This window comes from Pangasianodon hypophthalmus, chromosome 10, assembly GCF_027358585.1.
Source record: "Pangasianodon hypophthalmus isolate fPanHyp1 chromosome 10, fPanHyp1.pri, whole genome shotgun sequence".
Lineage (NCBI taxonomy): Eukaryota > Metazoa > Chordata > Actinopteri > Siluriformes > Pangasiidae > Pangasianodon > Pangasianodon hypophthalmus.
In genome coordinates this window covers 21,858,599-21,878,304 of record NC_069719.1, presented here as the reverse complement: position 1 = coordinate 21,878,304, position 19,706 = coordinate 21,858,599, and the positions used below count along the sequence as shown (strand labels likewise).

At 39.6% G+C, this 19,706-nt stretch overlaps 3 protein-coding genes across 18 annotated transcripts in view; 2 read left to right on the top strand and 1 right to left on the bottom strand.

The window, feature by feature from the left end:
- Nucleotides 1-10,480, top strand: part of hectd1 (HECT domain containing 1) — a 51,179-nt gene extending 40,699 nt beyond the window's left edge. For 4 of the 7 annotated variants that reach the window (XM_034307835.2, XM_034307830.2, XM_034307827.2 and 1 more), the window contains 17 exons: nt 454-675; nt 906-1,084; nt 1,408-1,564; nt 1,867-2,089; nt 2,211-2,265; nt 2,569-2,751; nt 3,300-3,513; nt 3,837-3,919; nt 4,273-4,400; nt 4,634-4,835; nt 6,362-6,499; nt 6,632-7,233; nt 7,347-7,425; nt 8,382-8,475; nt 8,929-9,079; nt 9,213-9,357; nt 9,476-10,480. In XM_034307835.2, coding sequence (XP_034163726.1) covers nt 454-675; nt 906-1,084; nt 1,408-1,564; nt 1,867-2,089; nt 2,211-2,265; nt 2,569-2,751; nt 3,300-3,513; nt 3,837-3,919; nt 4,273-4,400; nt 4,634-4,835; nt 6,362-6,499; nt 6,632-7,233; nt 7,347-7,425; nt 8,382-8,475; nt 8,929-9,079; nt 9,213-9,357; nt 9,476-9,613 — 2,993 coding nt within the window. In that variant the 3' untranslated portion in view covers nt 9,614-10,480. The remainder of the gene's footprint in view (nt 1-453; nt 676-905; nt 1,085-1,407; nt 1,565-1,866; nt 2,090-2,210; nt 2,266-2,568; nt 2,752-3,299; nt 3,514-3,836; nt 3,920-4,272; nt 4,401-4,633; nt 4,836-6,361; nt 6,500-6,631; nt 7,234-7,346; nt 7,426-8,381; nt 8,476-8,928; nt 9,080-9,212; nt 9,358-9,475) is intronic. The other 3 variants (XM_034307829.2, XM_053237748.1, XM_034307831.2) reach the window with 3 other exon arrangements.
- Nucleotides 10,481-10,739: 259 nt separating this feature from the next.
- On the bottom strand, nt 10,740-18,955 carry ap4s1 (adaptor related protein complex 4 subunit sigma 1). Of its 5 annotated transcripts, none has more exons than XM_026919469.3 (6): nt 18,329-18,955; nt 16,919-17,078; nt 12,657-12,743; nt 12,430-12,498; nt 11,434-11,445; nt 10,740-10,964 (listed from the first exon to the last, which is right to left on the bottom strand). In XM_026919469.3, exons 2-6 carry the CDS (start codon nt 17,054-17,056, stop codon nt 10,836-10,838), a joined length of 435 nt encoding a protein of 144 aa, XP_026775270.1. In that variant the 5' UTR covers nt 17,057-17,078; nt 18,329-18,955; the 3' UTR covers nt 10,740-10,835. The 5 variants fall into 5 exon arrangements, with proteins under 5 accessions (XP_026775270.1, XP_026775271.1, XP_026775274.1 ...); XM_026919470.3 differs by lacking the exon at nt 18,329-18,955 and adding an exon at nt 17,226-17,373; XM_026919473.3 differs by lacking the exon at nt 11,434-11,445.
- Nucleotides 17,554-19,706, top strand: part of strn3 (striatin, calmodulin binding protein 3) — a 34,259-nt gene continuing 32,106 nt past the window's right edge. For 3 of the 6 annotated variants that reach the window (XM_034307837.2, XM_053237751.1, XM_034307836.2), the window contains exon 1: nt 17,555-18,046. In XM_034307837.2, coding sequence (XP_034163728.1) covers nt 17,774-18,046 — 273 coding nt within the window. In that variant the 5' untranslated portion in view covers nt 17,555-17,773. Of the gene's footprint in view, nt 18,047-19,706 lie in introns of all 6 variants that reach the window. The other 3 variants (XM_026919467.3, XM_026919466.3, XM_034307838.2) reach the window with 2 other exon arrangements.

Genomic DNA, 19,706 nt, shown 5'->3' with positions numbered 1-19,706 from the left:
CCATGTTGGACAGTATATGAATGCTAAAACATGGGATGTTGCACATTTCACTCTGGTATGACTAAATCCCTACTACAAGGTTAGTATTTATTCTGACCTTGGATTTGCCACGTGCCAGAAGGGAACCCAAAAGTGACATGTTGACATAGGGATACACATTACAGGCAAAGTTCAGTTAGGGCCTTAGTGTCAACATTTTAAAGAAACTAATAACACAACATTATTGCATAATTGATCATCAGTTTTTTGTAGGCTTCTAAAGTTGAGGTCTCAAGAGCAAACCTTTCTCTTGCATTTAATTGTACATTTCTGTTTAAAAAAAAAAAAAAGTGCTGTATTTTAAGCATACAGTCAACCATTTTTGGCTCAACTACTTCTTTTTTATTTATTTATTTATTTATTTACATTTTTTTTTTTTTTAACTAATAGCATAATTGCTTTTGTGTTTTGCAGCCTCTCCTCTCATGGGTGCACAGAGCTTTCCTAACCTTACCACCACTGGTACCACCTCCACCGTTACAATGTCCACCTCCATAGTAACCAGCAGCAATAATGTAGCCACAGCCACTACAGGTTTGTCCGTCGGCCAGTTGCTCAGTAACACGCTGACGACCAGCCTGACCTCCACATCTAGCGAGAGTGACACAGGTCAGGAGGCTGAGTTTTCGCTCTATGGTAGGCCATGCTAGATTTATTCACCTACCAAATCATTGCTCTTCTGCCTCTGTCTCTCTTTACTCCCTAATCTATTTTGCACTCCATTTTGGTGCGCTCTGCCTTCATTTTGATATTTACCTCTCACCAGTCTCATTGCATGGTTTTGCTCTATAGCTTCTTCTCTTTGCAATTTGATTTTTAGTGTTTTCCCTTTCCCTGTTTTCTTTCTTTCCTTATCTTTTTCACAGACTTCTTGGATAGCTGTCGGGCAAACACGTTGCTTGCAGACCTAGACGATGAGGAAGATTTGCCTGAACCGGACGACGATGATGACGAGAATGAGGACGACAATCAGGAGGACCAGGAGTATGAGGAAGTTCTGGTACGGTCCAGGGTCAACCTTGGTTACCACGTTCATATACATAGGGTAAAACTTGTTGTAGTTTTGATAATAGTACAGTGCCACTCCTTAGTTGTCAAGTTAGATTCTGTTTTCCTTTTGTGGTAATGGAAGTACATTTTGTTTTTAAATATAATTTAATATCATTTGTTGATCTTTTTCTTTTTTTCCTGTTGGGAAATGTCTTGATTGGTTTGTTCTATACAAATGAATGTTATTTCCTGTCAGCATGGTTCCTGTGAAAAGCATGCTTGTGGTGAGATAAAAAGGCCTATATTGCATGTTTATATAGTTTGCTGAAACATAATGACAATGCATAAATTTTGTGATGTTTAATGGTGGCCTGGCAGGAGGAAGAGGAATATGAAACCAAAGGGGGTCGGCGTAGAACGTGGGATGACGATTTTGTGCTGAAACGACAGTTTTCTGCTCTTGTCCCCGCGTTTGACCCCAGACCAGGCCGGACCAACGTCCAGCAAACAACTGATCTGGAAATCCCTACGCCAGGTACCCTTCTTTCTGTAGTAACATTTATAGCCTTGACCAATTCTGCGATTTCCAACTGAAAATGTTATGTATTGAGGAATACATGACTGAAAAATGTATCATGTAATATGAAAATCAGCTCAGAGTGAACATTGTTTGCTGTTGATTACGAAAAACTTTACAGACTGTACAGGTAATTGAACATTGAAAATATACTTTCTTTGTTGTATTAAAAGAAAAGTGAAAGTTACTCCTTTTGTTACAGGTACGTAACTGACTCCCTCTTGCTGTTTTTTTTTTTTTTTTACATGATTGACGTGCAGGTACACCTCGTTCAGAGGTGCTGGAGGAGGTGGAATGTGCTCCCTCCCCCCATCTAGCTCTTATCTTGAAAGTGGCAGGCCTAGGAACCACACGGGAAGTTGAACTACCTCTCACCAACTACAAATCCACCATTTTCTACTATGTCCAAAAGCTGCTGCAGCTCTCCTGTAACGGCAGCATCAAATCTGACAAGCTTCGACGCATTTGGGAGCCGACGTACACGTGAGTTACTTACTCATCCTTCTGTCTGTATTGCCTTAAACTATTGCTTGTGTGTACCATGTTGTTACTGTATACATGCAATGTTGTTATCATTTACAGTAGCTGTATGGTTATTTTATAGGATAATGTACAGAGAGTTGAAGGACTCCGACAAAGAGAAAGAAAGCGGGAAGATGGTAATATGTTTTTACCTACTGCCCTCCTCCTCTTCCCCCTCAACAACACTTATTTATCTCTTTTGCTCGTTCTCTCCAACTCATTAAAAACTGCCTGTGACTTTTTTCCTGTGGCTGTCAGTAGAGTGTCTCAGTCATCACTAACCTTGTAGCTAGGAGCCTGTTGAAGGGGAGAAATAATGACCCTAGTGACTAATCTTGGTAATTGCACGGTCCTTTTAGTGGTTAGGCCTGTTGTAATGCATGTGTATTGCGTGAGACTTACAATCAGGAAAGACCAACATTTGGTTCTTCCTGTTGTAGGGTTGCTGGTCTGTAGAGCATGTGGAACAGTACCTTGGCACAGATGAATTACCAAAGAATGACTTGATAACCTACATGCAGAAGAATGCAGACTCAACTTTCCTGCGCCACTGGAAATTAACCGGCACTAATAAAAGTATTAGGAAAAACAGAAATTGTTCGCAGCTCATAGCTGCATACAAGGTATAGAATGGCATCATATATGCGTGCACATATATATATATATATATATATAATGTGTGTGTGTGTGTGTGTGTGTGTATGTATATATATATATATATATATATATATATATATATATATATATATATATATATATATATATATATATATATATATATACATGCACATACATATTTTTTTCCCTTCACTGTATTTGCATATTTTTCTCTCATTAGTTTACTCTCACTTGTGTAGCCACCTGTTACAGTTGTATCTGTCCTCATAACATTTTAATTTGTGTAAATGTATTGTAAATCATTCTAGACATTCTGAGCTGCATTATCTTTTTTTAGTTCATTTGTTTGTTTCTTTATTTTGTTTTTTTTTTTTTTTTTTTAGTCATAAGGCATATTTTTCCTATTTTGAGAATGGAACAAGTGCATTGCACAGTCACCTGGTATCCCTGGTTTAGTGTCGGCTGTTAGACTGTAACAGGTGGGGGAGATCGGCTGCTGATCTCTGTGCCGTAACTCTGTGTGATTATTATTATCTATTGATTTATTTTTCAGGATTTCTGTGAACGGGGCTGCAGGTCTTCGGGACTTGGGTCAGGCTCCCTGGCAGTCACCCAGAGCTGCGACATCTTAAGTGGCGCACGTGAGCAACCACAGGCCAAAGCTGGCTCAGCCCAGAGTGCCTGTGGTGTGGAAGATGTGCTGCAGCTGCTGCGGATCCTCTTCATTATTGGAGGCGAGCCAGCGGTTGTCCATACCCTGCAGGAGGGTAAGCCCTATCTCCAACCCAAGAGAGTAACAATAGCAGCATTGCACAAACCTTTTAGTGTGGTCCAGTTAAGTACTAAAGAGATTTTTGTTTCTTTTAAATGATAATTTCAATTGAGAGTGGATTCAGTAACATAAAAATAATGAGAAGCATATTTAATTTGTCTGTCTAGAATTGGTGGGGCATTCAATTTTGAATTTCAGAAGGCCTTTGAAACCAGTTCTTGCATGAAGGAAAAATGTGTATAAATTCTGCTTATAAGGATAAGGCAAGATTTTAAGTAGAGAACTTAATCTTTATTTGTTTGAAAATCTTTTACATAGATTTGGATGATCTACAGTTCAATGCTTCACCTGAGGAGTTCACCAGCAAAAAAATTACAACCAAAATTCTGCAACAGATTGAGGTAATAGTCAGAGTATTGTGAATAATTGTAAATTATACACCGTAGCAGACTTTCACTCTTTTTTTTTTTTTTTTTTTTTTAATTGTTTTAAAGTCATTAATAGTAAAGAAGTAACATTGTTCTGCTCTTTACACATCTCCCCTACTAATACTAGCACTTCATAATTTGTCTTGAATTTGACAAATTCAAAAAAAAGTGTTTTTAACAGATGACAGCCAACACAGATAACTTCTGAAGATTTTTTACACAGCATAAATGTTGCTAAATTGTCTCTATATTAAAAGATCTGCTGTAATATTTATATCAATAAAAGCATTAAATAATATTCATTGTGCCATTTCTTGTCTCTCCAGGAGCCTCTGGCCTTGGCCAGTGGAGCACTTCCAGATTGGTGTGAACAGTTAACCAGCAAGTGTCCTTTCCTTATCCCTTTTGAGACACGGCAGCTCTTCTTCACCTGCACTGCATTTGGAGCCTCCAGGTCTGTAGGCTTTTAATATTAGCCCAATAGAGATATTTGAACATTGAAGTAAAATTCTGTTTTAAACATTTTGCAACTAAATACTAGCCTTATTTGTCCTAATATTTATGTTCAGCTTAATAAAACATAACATAGCAAAACATAACACTGACAATGATCCAAAATGGTCCAAATGATCCAAAAAAACAGAACCGTAAAGTGATTATGCTGTGTATGTGTGTGTGTTCACAAAGGGCAATAGTGTGGCTCCAAAACCGGAGGGAGGCAACCATGGAGCGTACACGACCATCCACTACAGTGAGGCGGGATGAACCAGGCGAGTTCCGTGTTGGCCGCCTCAAACATGAGCGTGTGAAAGTACCACGGGGAGAGAGCATGATGGAGTGGGCCGAGAGTGTCATGCACATCCATGCTGACAGGAAGTCTGTACTCGAGGTAGAGAGATGCCAGTGCACTTACAACCAACTCATAAACGTACTGTCAATCATAGCAGCATAATTGAGAGAAATATTACTGATTTCGGTGCTTGCAAGATGCAGACAGATGCCAAAGGTGGAATGTAAAGTAAAATCACATAAAAGGCACACTGTTTGATGATTTGGCTCATGCAACTTTGCGGAGGCTGATACGTGTTTTTAGGGATTACTGGAAACTCCATGCCGAGAGTGATGTGTGGATCATCAGTCGATTGCTTTTGCCCAGTGCAGACCTTTACTGTAGTGTTTTTAGCCACGGGCACATTTCAAAGAGAAATTGGAAACAGGTTTGACATATTTCACAGGTTTGACATTTCAGGTTTGACATTTCACTACTAACTACGAATCGAATAATGACACGTCTTACCTTTATTCATATCACTCATGCAATAATACATTACATTTCAAAAACCGGCACTGAAAAAAGACAGCAAAAAATGACGAGTTTTCATGCTTTCATGGCTCCTGAGTGGTGCAACAGAAAAGCCCTATCATCCAGAGATCCTGAGTTTGAATCCCGATGTTAACACAACGATCTGTGGCCAAGAAAGCAGAACTGACCCTGTTCTCTAGATGGCATACTCTCTCCTCTGTCAATCACATCGACACTTGTAGGAGTCTGTGAGCTCATGTATGCGGAAGGGGATGGATAATGCTTTAATCCCAGTGTATTACGCCACCCCATGATGCAACACGAGCAGCAGTTTGAAAAGATCCGGTTGGCTGGCTTCACATGTCTCGGAGGAAGCACGTGTTGGCCTTCAGCCTCCCAGGTTGGTAGCTGTCGTGTGATGGGAAACCTAACTGGTGAGTGTGAATTGGCCAAGACTAAATTAGTGAGAATATGGGTTTTTTTTGTTTGTGTTTTGTTTGTTGTTTTGCTCTACTTCGTGCAACAGGATCTCTACTCCATTGTTGGTGAAGTTCATCATCTTAGACCTTTTGACATACTTCCTGTTGTCCGTAAAAAGCAGTGCCACGAGCCGATTACTGGATGAGGTTCCTCTTTATTCAAATGAGCGTGGCCGTGCACAAGCAGATCAATTTAGAATGTGGCCATTGATATAATTGATATAATTAATACAGCTGTGTATATGCAATACCAGTTTTATTGTGCATACTGGTGGTTCTTCACACAAAACTTAAAACTTGTTCTGTGCACATTCTGATAAATGAGTCCCCAGATCTTCACCCAATTGAGCATTAATGGGAGATTTTGAACCAGTGCAATAGATAGATAGTGCTCTCCACCACCAGAACACCAGCCGAGGGAATATCTTTCAGTTCCAGACATCTGTACAATGTATGCCAAGGTGCATTGGATTATCACTGAAATAAAACCCTTTAAGTTGCCTTTTCCTTTAATTTGGCAGCTGTCTGCATTTACAGTGTTACCTCTTCAAAAGTAAGAAACATGTTGAGGAAAATTAACGGTTTTGAAAATTAAATAGCAGTAACTTGACCTTATTGTGGTGTTTCCTGCAGGTGGAGTTCCAGGGAGAAGAAGGCACTGGTTTGGGTCCCACACTAGAGTTCTATGCCCTTGTGGCAGCTGAGTTCCAGCGGACCTCACTGGGGATCTGGCTCTGTGATGACGATTTTCCCGATGACGAGTCACGCCAAGTCAGTTCTCTCCTCTGTTAATTTTAACATTTTTACGTGTTTGGTGCGGAATTTAACTTCAGAATCCATAATCTGTAATGCTAATTTTTAAGGCAGAGGTTTTGTTTGTTTGTTTGTTTTTGTGCTGGTCAGGTGGATCTCGGTGGCGGCCTGAAACCACCAGGCTATTATGTACAGCGCTCGTGTGGCCTTTTCCCTGCGCCCTTCCCTCAGGATAGTGATGAGCTGGAGCGCATCGCCAAGCTCTTCCTCTTCTTAGGCATCTTCCTGGCCAAGTGCATACAGGACAACCGGCTGGTGGACCTGCCTGTCTCGCAACCTTTCTTCAAGCTGCTCTGCATGGGTGACATCAAGAGCAACATGAGCAAACTTTTGTATGAGACACGCTCAGATTCAGACCGCCGCTTTTCTGACATCCACTCAGAGGCCTCCACTGAAGAAGAACCGTATTTGATGGGCAGCTTTGATGAGAACTCTAAATCCGAGTTCATCTTGGACCCACCAAAGCCCAAACCACCTGCCTGGTATCATGGCATCCTAACCTGGGAAGACTTTGAGTTGGTAAACCCTCACAGAGCACGCTTCCTCAAGGAGATGAAGGAGCTGGCGGTAAAGAGGAGGCAGATACTGGGCAATAAGAGCCTCTCAGAGGATGAGAAGAACACACGGCTACAGGGCCTCATGCTGAAAAACCCAGTGGGCTCAGGCCCACCTCTGAGCGTGGAAGATCTGGGGTGAGCCATGAATGTCAGAAATTACTTAAGAACTCAGTTTTTATTGTAAGACCACATGTTTACTGTGAAATTTATTTAGTGTAAAACTTTAATATGCTTGTTTTTGTTTGTAGATTAAATTTCCAGTTCTGTCCCTCATCCAAAGTGCATGGCTTTTCAGCAGTGGACCTTAAACCCAATGGAGAGGATGAGGTAGGTCAATATGTTAAAAGAGTCAAGGATTTGGCTGATTTGTTTTGGTAGATTTGTATTATTTGAATTAGTTTAAAGGATAAATGATTTTCCAAATATAGGTGTTAAGTGGCGGTCTGGGCCACATGGTGATGCTAAAGAGTGATTGTGTTGTCACGGTCACACACAGTTTACAAACCTGTTGCTTGGACACAGAGGCTGTTCAGTAACCAAATAAAATGCACTGTATATTGAAATATGAAATAGGGCTGAACAATGTATTGAACTTTAATCGTTATTTTGCTAAACAATTTATGTGATGAGCACAAGGTTGGGGCTTCAATAAAATAAATGAAATTTATTAAAGGCACTGAAGTTAACAAGAGGCAGAGAGCAGAAGTAACAACTTGCTATAACTTTCATCTGTAGAAGCTCCTTACACATAGATGATATGCGTAGGATATGAATAATAGCAGAGTGGCGCTTGCCATCAAAATGAGCAGGCAGGGTGAACACAAGAAAGCAGTGGGGAAGTCGAAGATTTGGTTCCCAAATGGGGTGGAACTTCAGTTATCTTTGAGCTAGATAGCTTGCAATAATCACACTCAAAGATCAGCTTGTAATATCACTTTGAAAACTGCATGAGCAGCACGTTGAAGAGATTATACATTGAGGAGCCTTTACTCCTTCAGTAAGCGCTTGTGTTTTAGCTAGCACGCTAACATTATGTAAGCTATTGATATGCTGAAATCTAACTCCCCAGCAGGATCTCACTCCGTTCATGTGCATGCACGCCACACAGTAGGCTATTCCTGACATCACGTGCATAAATATGCAGTGGTATGCTTACTACTGTAATGTGTGCATGCAAAGGGGAACACATGAAGGATTCTGCCAGGGAGCTTTGGACTTTGTCAGGAACTTTCTACAGGTTTATGCAGCTTATCTGAACTAGAAACTGTGTATGTGTTTATTAGATGGTGACCTTAGACAATGCAGAGGAGTATGTGGAGTTAATGTTTGACTTCTGTATGCACACTGGGATACAGAAGCAAATGGAGGCCTTCAGAGGTAAGAGGTCTTCAGTGTATGCAGTCTTTCATTACATGAACCTGGTGCATGTGGATGTTGTCTTTTTAGTTGTTCTTGATGTCACTGATAATGGTCACTAGTTGATTTGGGTCAGAGGACCTGAGAGTACAAAACATACAGAGTACAAAAAATAAAAATTATGCATTGTCCAGTTAACTTTGCTTCTGGCCAGAACTGCACATACTTGATTGCAGCTCTGCTCTAAGGTTAAATATAACGTAAATCAAGAGATGATGGTGACCAGGGAAAGACAAGGGATTTGTTGGATGACATTCACATACTGTAAACATTATATAATACTTAAAAATATAAATTGGCAATTTGTACAGCTTCATACCACATCTCCATATTTTTATGCTATTCCAATATATGTAAAGACTTGGATCTGATGCATTGCTAAATGGCTATGTTGTGGTGTGTGGTTTGGTGCAGAGGGCTTTAACAGAGTCTTCCTTATGGAGAAACTGAGCTCATTTAGTCCTAAAGAAGTCCAGATGATCCTGTGTGGGAACCAGTCTCCATCCTGGACAGCTGAGGACATTGTCAACTACACAGAGCCCAAACTGGGCTACACTCGGGACAGGTGTGCCATTTGTTTAGCTTATGGTGTTATGAGAAATCCATACAAATCCATTTAACAGACTGATATAATACATTCTGATATATTTCAAATGCAAACATAATGCTTTCAACATCGTTTTCCACCACTTATATAGTCCTGGTTTCCTGCGCTTTGTGCGAGTGCTGTGTGGAATGTGCTCGGATGAGAGGAAAGCCTTCCTCCAATTCACAACAGGCTGCTCAACTCTGCCCCCTGGTGGTCTTGCCAACTTGCATCCCCGTCTCACAATTGTCCGCAAGGTAGGGCACTGAATATTTTTAGCTTTCACTTAATTAAAAAGAATTACGTTCAAAACTACCTTTATTTTTATTGATTATTTCAGTCATATTCCTCTAATGTGCTTAAATACACCTGTAGGTGGATGCGACTGATGCCAGCTACCCCTCAGTAAACACATGTGTGCACTATCTGAAGTTGCCAGAGTATTCCTCTGAGGAGATCATGAGAGAGCGCCTCCTCGCCGCCACTATGGAAAAGGGCTTCCACCTGAACTGAGCATGCTCCCTGCACCGCTGACCAACTGCATATGTTGATGAAGCCTGTCGTGTTTTGTTGCAGAAAAAAAAAAATACAAAAGCTGTGCTCGCCCATGATTTTCTCTCCTTTGTCAAAAGAGCCTACGTTTACATCTGTAAGCAAAAGGAAGCCCATCTCAGCTCCACTAGCTACTGAAACAGATTAAGGTCATGTCTGCAGCCCATGTTACCCCACTTACACCTCTTGGTGGGACTGCACTGCATTAAGGGCTTGAGCCGCTAGTAGCCAAGGGCAGTTCTCCTCCGTTTACTTTCACACCCCAGCTCTGAAAGCGTGTGTAAAGTTCAGCATAGGTTTTCTTTTCAGATTACAGTACACACATACCAGCCCCATTTCCCCAAGAGGGGGCACGTAAGCACCTGCTTCTGTAGAGCTAACTGTCAAATGTTTGGACATTTTTCCTGATTTTAAGTTTTACTAGTGCCTGCCTTGTTTGAAATATTAGGTTTTTTCCCCTCATCTTGTTTTGCATTCAGCATACAATCATTCACATGCTGTTTTCCCCCACTTATTTCCTCTTCTTTTTTTTTTTCCTATTTCTCCTCTCCTAGCTGTTACTGTGTATGTTTAAAATGTTCATCACCCTCCTAAAAGGATCAAACTCCCTGAGTGCATTTGTGTAATTTTACAATAAAGCTACAGAGACATAAACACTGGTTGTGTGCAAGGCACATTGGAAAAAAAGGAAAAAATGAAAAGCTATGCTTCTCCTTGTATTTTCTTTGTATATTATAAACATTTATTTAACTCAAGTTGCAGTTTGAAGTAAACAAATATTTTCAAATGTGTATGCTCCAAAATAATCATTAAAATGTTTGCAAAGTATGATTAGTGCTGTGTGTTCCATTTAGCTACTTGCATTTTAGTCATAATCTTTGAGTTGATGTTAAGTCCAGAAGCCAGTTTCATGTACATAAATATGACTAGAACTATGTAATGTTTAGCATTATGTAGCTGCAGTGTAAACAGTCTATGAACAAATACAGTTAAACTGTGAGGCCAATGACAGCATGGATGGGGTACAGAGTTGCTGAATAAAATGTTTACTGTTTAAAGCCAGTATTTGTTTAAAAAAAAAAAAAAAAAAAAAATCAACAACGGTGAGGTAATAGTTGAATATTTAAATAGAGCATGTTCATGAGCATGTTCAGTACACATTTCCCAAGTGTAGCTGTTTCATTCATCCTTCTGCCATCTTGTCTAAGGCCAGCAGTGGTGCAAGTATGCGGTTCTTGTTGGTCTCCACGATGTGTCCGTTCAGGATCATCTCATCAAGAATGATGTGTACTTTGTCCAAATTAAACATAATCTGCTTTGGAATTAAGGAACAATAGGTCTCAGTTTATGCTGAGTTGTCAGGAAAAATGAAACATGTACATAACTTAGTACATTTACTAAGCATTAAGGGGAACAATGCATCATCATCCTAAATACACTGTGTATGACGTATCTAACATGGGACAAAGAAATACTAACTTTCAATACACAACACATTATTTAAGGTGTTTAAGAGATCATTGTGTTAGCTTTTTTTTATGATGACACCATATAGTTAATTCAAATGGTTAACTGTTAACTCTTAACCACTAACGCCCTGTACACATCTTTTGCTTTCAATAAATAAAACCATTATGTTTTTCTTTAATAAATAAGATGGCTAATGAAAGTATCAGCGAGGTTTGTAATGTGCACACAGTCTCATGGAGCTGTCCACCAATACATAGTCTGAGTAACTAAATTCATGGTGTTGGCTGCAAATAAATTATATAAAAGGATACATCTAATTCACTCTGGGAAGGAAGAAAAGAAAACATTGTCAATGACACAGATTGTGTTTCTATAATATTATTTAACAGGAGTGCGTTTCCCAGTCATAACACTAGTAGCTTGTTAACTTTCTCTTAAGAATTTTCTTGAATTAACGTTTTTTTTTTTTTTTTTTTTTTTAATAATACTTAATAATAAAATTATTTGCCAATCTGTAGTCCAGTCTGCCTCATTATACCATATATAATTATTAAATTGGTATGAATGTTGATTAATCAAATAAAATATATGAGAATGCTGGTTATATCCAGATGCTCAGCTTATTAGACACTGAATATTTTATTTGTTCCTTACTGCACAATAAATGGCCACACAATGACATTATGGTATTACTATATGGATTCTCTATGAAGGAAATGTAGTAAAATAACTCAGGTTAGAGATTATTCATTTATGATTTAAGCAGTGAAACACTAGGACGCAATATGCTGATGGAAAATGAGATTTAGCAACCTAGACAAGATAGAAGGCCTTAGGAGAACACTAGAGAGGAAAACAAATGGATAATGTGGAAAGGCCAGGAGGATGAGAAGATGTAAGAAATGTAAGATATTGCACATCCTAGCCAAAAACAGGAGGGGGGACATCCATCATAAATTGCGAATTATAAGTTCAAAGTAAACCAAGAAAATACCCAACTGTACAAAGACCATGTTCCAAACAAAATGCACATAAAATGTGCTGTTATTGGAAGTTAATCCACTTTGGCATGGTAACAGTAACTCTTTGCATAGGGCTGCATCACACCATCCTGTCCTTGATAATTTTCCTGTAACAGCACTCATTAAGTTTTATTCCTTACTTAAAGCATTTGGGAAATCGTCACAAAACAGTCTTGTATACATACAAGGTAAGCTTTTTGTTAAGTTGCTCGTTATTCAATAGGATTAATTATCAAGAAACGCACCCCAGCTAAATCTTATTAGAAGGGTGCAGCTTGAACTTACCACCCGACTGAAGTACTTGTCAAGCACTTCAATAAAGTTGTGGATGAGCTCATAAATGGAGAGTTCGTTCTGTGTAAAGGAAAAAGTACTGATTTACATGTAATTTAATTTCTATAGCTGGGCACAACAGATGGTTAATAACAAAATATCAGCAATTTTTATTTTGCAATTATTTATTATGATCAAAGTACAGAGCATCTGTAACACCATTTGGCCGAATAACTCACTTCGTTGTCGGTGATACCAACTACAATGAAAAGAGCTGCGTACTGCCGATACACGAGCTTGTAGTCCTTATACTCCACAAACGAGCACTGAAAAGGAGAGGTTAATTATCAAAAACTTTCACAGTGAAGCAGGCCTAAAATATTATTGTTTTTCTTTGTTTTTTATTGCATATTACTTTTTGTTTTTTTTAATCACACTCATATGTGATAGGCCTAGGGCACAGTCTGCATTCCAATTCATCCCAAAGTTGCTCAGTGGGGTTGAGGTCAGGGCTCTGTGTAGGCCACTCGAGTTCTTCCACTCCACCGCTGGCAAGCCACATGGGCACAGGGGCACTGGTATGCTAGAACAGGTTTGGGCCCCTTAGTTTCAGTGAAGGGAAATTGAAATGCTACAGAATACAAAGACATTGTATACAATTGTGCGCTTACAACTTTGTGGCACCAGTTTAGGAAAGGCCCGCATGTGGGTGTTATGGTCAGGTGTACACAAACTTTTGTCCATATAGTGTATACAGTCAGGTCCATAAATATTTGGACAATATATAGGCTGTCTATTTTAGCTGTCTACCACAATATACAGGAGTTAAGAATTATAGTAGCTCTTCTGTGGGATCAGAATCAACAGGCTAGCCTTCGCTCCCCACACGCATCAATGAGCCTTAGGCACCCATGACCCTGTCACTGGATCACTGGTTGTCCTTCCTTGGACCATTTTTGGGAGGTACTAACCACTGCAAACGAGGAACACCCAACAAGACCTGCTGTTTTGGAGGTGCTCTGACCCAGTCGTCTAGCCACCACAAATTGACCCTTGTCAAAGTCGCTCAGATCCTTACGCTTGCTGATTTTTCCTGCTTCTATCACATCATCATGGAGAACTATACTATATATTTGGTGCCTAATATATCCCAACCCTTCATAGGTGCCACTGTAACGAGATAATCAATGTTATTCACTTCACCTGTCAGTGGTTTTAATGTTATGGCTGATCAGTCTATTCATAATCATGGTTTTAGCTTCTACTGCTATATGTTTAAACAAAGCCAGATGATAGACACTTGGTTAATAAAGTTGAGGAATGTGTAAAGAACATTAGACACTAGATGCTGAATAACGTCCTTTCTACTTCCTTTCTACTTAATTCTAACAAGACAGACATACTTCTACTAGGACCACAGAAAGCTAGAAGTAAGCTTTCTGATTACATAGTAACTCTGGATGGACATTCAGTTACACCATGTGCAGCAATAAAAGACCTTGGTGTAATAACTGACTCCAGTCTCTCATTTGAAGCTCCTATAGAAAATATAATAAGCACAGCCTTTTTCATCTCAGACATATTGCTAAGATAAGAAATACAATGTCACTACATAATACAGAAATACTAAGCCATTATTTTGTTACCTCTAGATTGGACTATTTTAATGCCTAGCTGTCTGGATGTTTCAGTAGGTGCATAAACAAGCTCCAGTTAGTCCAGAATGTAGCAGCCAGAGTCCTCACTAGAACTAGATGATTTGAGCACATCACCCCTATTTTATCTACACTGCATTGGCTCACAGTAAACTTTTGCACAAAACTACTAATGACATATAAAGCACTGAATGTTCACTCACCACAGTACCTGAGCAGTACCTGGTCTTTTATGTTTCACCATTCCTATTTCGATCAAAAGGTGCAGGCTCTTTATTGGTACCTAAAACAATGAAAACTAAAGCAGGGGACAGATCTTTTTCTTAGCCCCTCAGTTATGAACAACCTTCCAATTAGTGTTCGGGACTCAGACACAGTCTCAATATTTAAGTCTAGGCTGAAAACCTATTTGTTTATTCAAGACTTTTGTTAATAACTGTCTAAGGTAAAGGTACAGATCTGGAGGGTTTATGGGCATAGAGAGTGCTGGTCTTGCGCTATTTGGATGCTGTTGCCCTCTCGCTCTCACTATGGAGTGGCTGGCTGCTTTATGTCTTAATGTGCCCTCATGCCTGTGTTACCTTCTGGCTCTCCCTTTTAGTTACACTTTCATAGCTAGTCTTGTCGGAGCCCCTGCTTACACTCTGCGCACAATGTACAGCCTCACAAACAACTACAAACCAGGAGCATACATAATAATCTGTGTTTGTTCTCTCTCTCTGTCTCTTTCTCTCTCTCCTTTTTCACTCACTCACTGCTGCTGAGGATGACCCCACATTGCTGGCTTAAAGTTTGCTGTGAGATTATACTTTACAGATGGCTGTGGATGTTCTCATTTGGAAAGCCTGAGGATTGCAGATGCTAAAAACTGTTTATGCTCATTATATTCATTATACATTATTATACAGTGGATAAAGTCACATGGATACTATAGACTTAAATCTAAAACTCTGAGGAACTCAAAAACAATTCTGATCCTTCCAACACATCTAGCACTGCTTGACTCTATAGTATACAGCTGTGGATGAGTAATGACTCATAATTGCACTGTCCAGTGTTACCCAGAACAGCATGGGGTCCCTTTTGAGTCATGGTTCCTCTCAAGGTTTCTTCCTCATGTCGTCTCTGGGAGCTTTTTCTTGCACATTAGGGATCAATTTAAATCTACTGTACATCCAGAAGGTGATTTGTGACAATGTCCATTGTTAAAAGGGCTATATAAAAAAAAATTGAATTGAATTGAGTTAAAAGTGTAAGAAATCCAACAGGTCTAATACTGTCAAAATTCTATCACAATTCTATCAGTTCTAATAGTGTCCTAATGTCTAATTCTAATAGTGTGTTTCTTCTAATAGTTCTAATAGCAATCTTTTAGTAAAGTGGTGTGTACATGTTTCGGTAAGCCAAGCCGAACTAAAACGTCTGCCAGACTTACAAAAGTTTCGAAAATGCTGATTTTCTTCATACTCGTGAATGTATGTTGATCACCCGTAAAGTGTAAAGTGCGTTCCTGACACAGCATTTAGCATTTAACACCATAAAAGGTAAAGTGCACAGATGGCTGGAAACACCAAATGACTCTTAAACAGTGAAAGAAAAGACAGAAAGGAAGAAGTGGGGCATTATTTTGTCTATTTTTACAAAAGATCTACATTATACCCAGGTGATAATTGACACCAAGCACTTCACACAGGGAAACTGCTATTTTGTACACACTGTTCATCCTCTTACACCATTACAGAACAAGAGCATACCAAATAATTCTCTCTTTTCTTCTTTCTCTGTTAAGCTACACACGTTACTCCTGAGACACCAGTGTTGCTAACTCCTAATGCTCTCCGAATCTGCCTGATCCATCCTGATGCCCCACTTCTGCCTGGAGCCTCCATCACCTGAATATAATTCAGAGGAGGTTTGGGTGAGCCTGTCCCCATGATAGCCTCAGATTCCTGTTCTTGTCTGACAGGAGTGGAACCCACTGTGGTCTTCTGCTGCCTATCCACCTCAAGGTTCGATATTTTGTGCATGCTGTGAATACCATTACCATTATGACACTATAAGGTAAATAAAATAGGGTAATTTTCTGTTTTTTTAATTTTATTTTATTTTCCTAATTCAATTTGAGTCTTACTCTCCCAAAATTTAAGCACTGCACACCAATAACTTCTCACTTAAATGAAAGGATAGACATATACCAAAATAGGCCATGGGATAAAAAAGTTTAGTTTTATTTATAACTAAATAAACTATGATAGAACTTTTTTAAAACTTTTTTTATTTTCTTGTTGCCTTGCTGAAACAATTTTTTTTTATGCTAATAGCATTTGGTTTGTGATGTCCAAAATACTTGGCAATGTTACGCCCAGAGGTCTGGCAGGCTATAAACAAGTCCCAAGGCGATACGTGGATAGATAACATTACTTTGAAAGATATCATACAGCTTTTGTTGATATTGTCGCTGTATTCTTTATATGAAAATTTTATTTGTGCACAATAGTCAGACTGTAGACACCTGCACCTACACCACTAAGGGACCTGAACAAAAAGGCTACAGTTTTTACAAGTTCAGATCTAACTGTTACAAAGCACTGACACCAGACATTCCTTCAAAAAATATTAAATAAATATCTCCTGAACACGCTTTGTAATATTTTCTTAATTTTTATTGCAGTTATGCATTGCTATTTATTATCTACAGTCTGGATGAATAGTTTTAAACCTAACCTTCTTGTGTTTATATATAGTCAGATTGTGTGGTCTAATATAAACAATTAATTTTGTTATTATACAGTTCCTTTCTCATTCAATGGTAGAAAATTAATGAGAAATGAAAGAGGTGAACTGACCTCGTCTTTCTTCCTGAACAGACAGGCCTTGACCACATCGACCTCCAGAGCAGCTCTTTTCCCAATGTCCACATGCTCATAATGCTTAGACAGGCGAGTCTGGCCCTGCTTATTCACCATCAGCAGGAACTTGATCATGATCACTTAGGAGAGAAGACACCTTTTAAAAAAAAAAAAAATTAATGCAAACAAACAAACAAACAACAAACAAACAAAATAAATAAATAAATGACAGAAAGAAACAAACAAACAAAGAAAATATCAGTCTCCAAAATATATCAAAACAAACAATTTAGAAAATTATAACCTTTAGTGTGCTGATTTTATTGTTTTCCGTTATTCCCGGACACTAAACGTGTATTTTTCTACACCACATTCACTGTGAGTTTGTGGACATCCCATCTATAAACTCCCACTTACGCACGAGTTCTGTATTTGGAAGTGGCCACTGTAGTTGGATGACTTTAGGCCACGTCCAAAACCGCACACTCCCGCACTAAAGAGTATGTCAAAATAGCACGCCACCACAGGTTGTAACATCCTGTTAGAGAGGGTAGTGTGTGTGGTTTTTGGACACAGCCTGGGCGCATCCCGTCATGCAGCGCGGCTCCGACTCTCCCTCTCTCAGTACGGAGCCTCACATCCACATCCAGGGATCGGAGTAATGGCGGCCGGTAAATCCGGGCGCTGACACAGAAAGCCACTACGCCGTGCTGCCCAAGGGACGCGCCGTTTGTGTGTTTCGCCGACGCGGTGACATTTTACTACGACACAGACAGTGAAAGGGAATACATTTGTGAATTAGTCTCGCTACCCGGGGCTATCTTTTACCAGGACTTTTCTTATTTGGTAAAAATGGATGAACACCCCGGCGGCGGAGGAGGAGGAGGAGGAGGAGGAATGGCCACCGCGAGACAGCAGCAGCAGTCGCCACAGCACGGTAATAACAGCAGCGTTAACGCTCATCTAGCTGGTGCTGGAGGCTCAGCGATGGGGCAACAGCAGCAAGATGAGGCGCCGAGGCCGCAGCAGTACACGATCCCCGGGATTTTACATTACATCCAGCACGAGTGGGCCCGCTTCGAGATGGAGAGGGCGCACTGGGAAGTCGAGAGGGCCGAACTACAGGTATCGAATAGCAGCACCGCGTTAGCACACTTGCTAACCAGCTGGCTAGATTCACTGACACATTAGCTTTGGCTGGCTCGTTTAGATAATTTTGAATTCAGGCGTTCTACGTTGTAGATAACAGTTACCACCTCTGAGTACCTTTGCCTGTGAAGTAACGCGGAATAACATGCCAAGTTCGCGAGCTAGTTAAAAAAAAAATAGGCCTAGCTTAGCACACTGCGATTTATTAGTAATAACATAGTAAGGAAAAATGGGCTCCGTTCCTTGAGTGCACCTTACCCGTGAATTTAACCGCAGTTTAGGTCTTCTTGTTAAGCCTACAACACTTATCACATGATAGCACTGCCTTAGCCTCGGAAAAGCAGCCTGTAGAAACTATAAATGCAGCCAGCTGACTTTGTCAACTAATCTCCTGTTCAGCCATTTTGTTTTGGTCAACATGGCGTCGGGACGGATCAGCTCTTTTCTGAGCTAGCATGCTAGCACAGTCTAGTGTTTTAGCTGTTTTTACTTCCGAATATATAAATGGATAATGTACGAGCCCTTATTTTTTTTATAGCCGTAACTATCACTTAACTTTGACAGTACAAGAGGACTAGTTTTATGTAAAAAGCCATCCCAGTGAACTCTTCCACGTACTTTAAGGATGAAGCTAGCTTATTAGCTTGTGAGTTTGTCAGCTAGGACACTTCTGTTACTTTTAATATCGCGGTCTCTGTAAAGCCACAATAACTGTTTAAACATGTATTTTGTAATAAGTAAACGTATTTTATTATAGAAAGTTTTATTATTATGTTTAAATTCGTCCAGCTGGGTGATCTGTAGTGTTTTGTTAGAGAAAGCTTTGAGCTAACAGCTAGATGATGCGTTTAGCTCTTAGTAGATGTTATTTCAGATGTTTCTGATCCGAGGAGCATGTTACTGACCAACAAGTAAAAAAAAAACAACAAAAAAAAACCCCACCAGTTTTAGGGTGACTTCCTCTTTTTAAGCCGCAGTGTTGCATTAAATTAGTCGAGTTCAAATTTGTCATTATGCATGTAGCTGCACGTCTGTACAGTGTAATATAACGACCTGTTTTTTTTTTGAGCAGCACAGGTGCAGATCAACATTCAGCACAGTACATGTAGACAGAGTAACAGGAGTCTTGCATGCATTAACTACAGTCGACTTAATATATGCAAGACCGTGAGCATTGTGTAACATTGCTACTCTGACGGGAGAGTGCGTTGCGGACAGCATGCAGTGGACTTTAGTGTGCAGTTTTTTTTTATAGTAGGTGAGATATGAAGTGGGGGTGCATTTCATAACACACACTTAAATAATTAAGTGGTAGTACAATGTCTATGACGGAGGTATACAACCAAATTTTGTAAAGTTCCAGCCACATTAAATTCCTTACTTACAAAGGTCTGGATAAGCCACCAAGATGACTGAATGGTGACGTCATTACTTTTTAACTATTGCTTAACTATTAGTGATTAATTGATGACTATAAATAAGACCGGTTGAAGTGGTTATGTTTTGTTTCATAGTAATGCTTCACATTATGACTGAAACAGAGGTGTGTCTGTGATCATTTTTAATCCCAGTTCCACCAGCTCCTGCAGTTTTTTTATTTCTAATGGTGCCTGTCAGCAATATTTTGTAACAAACT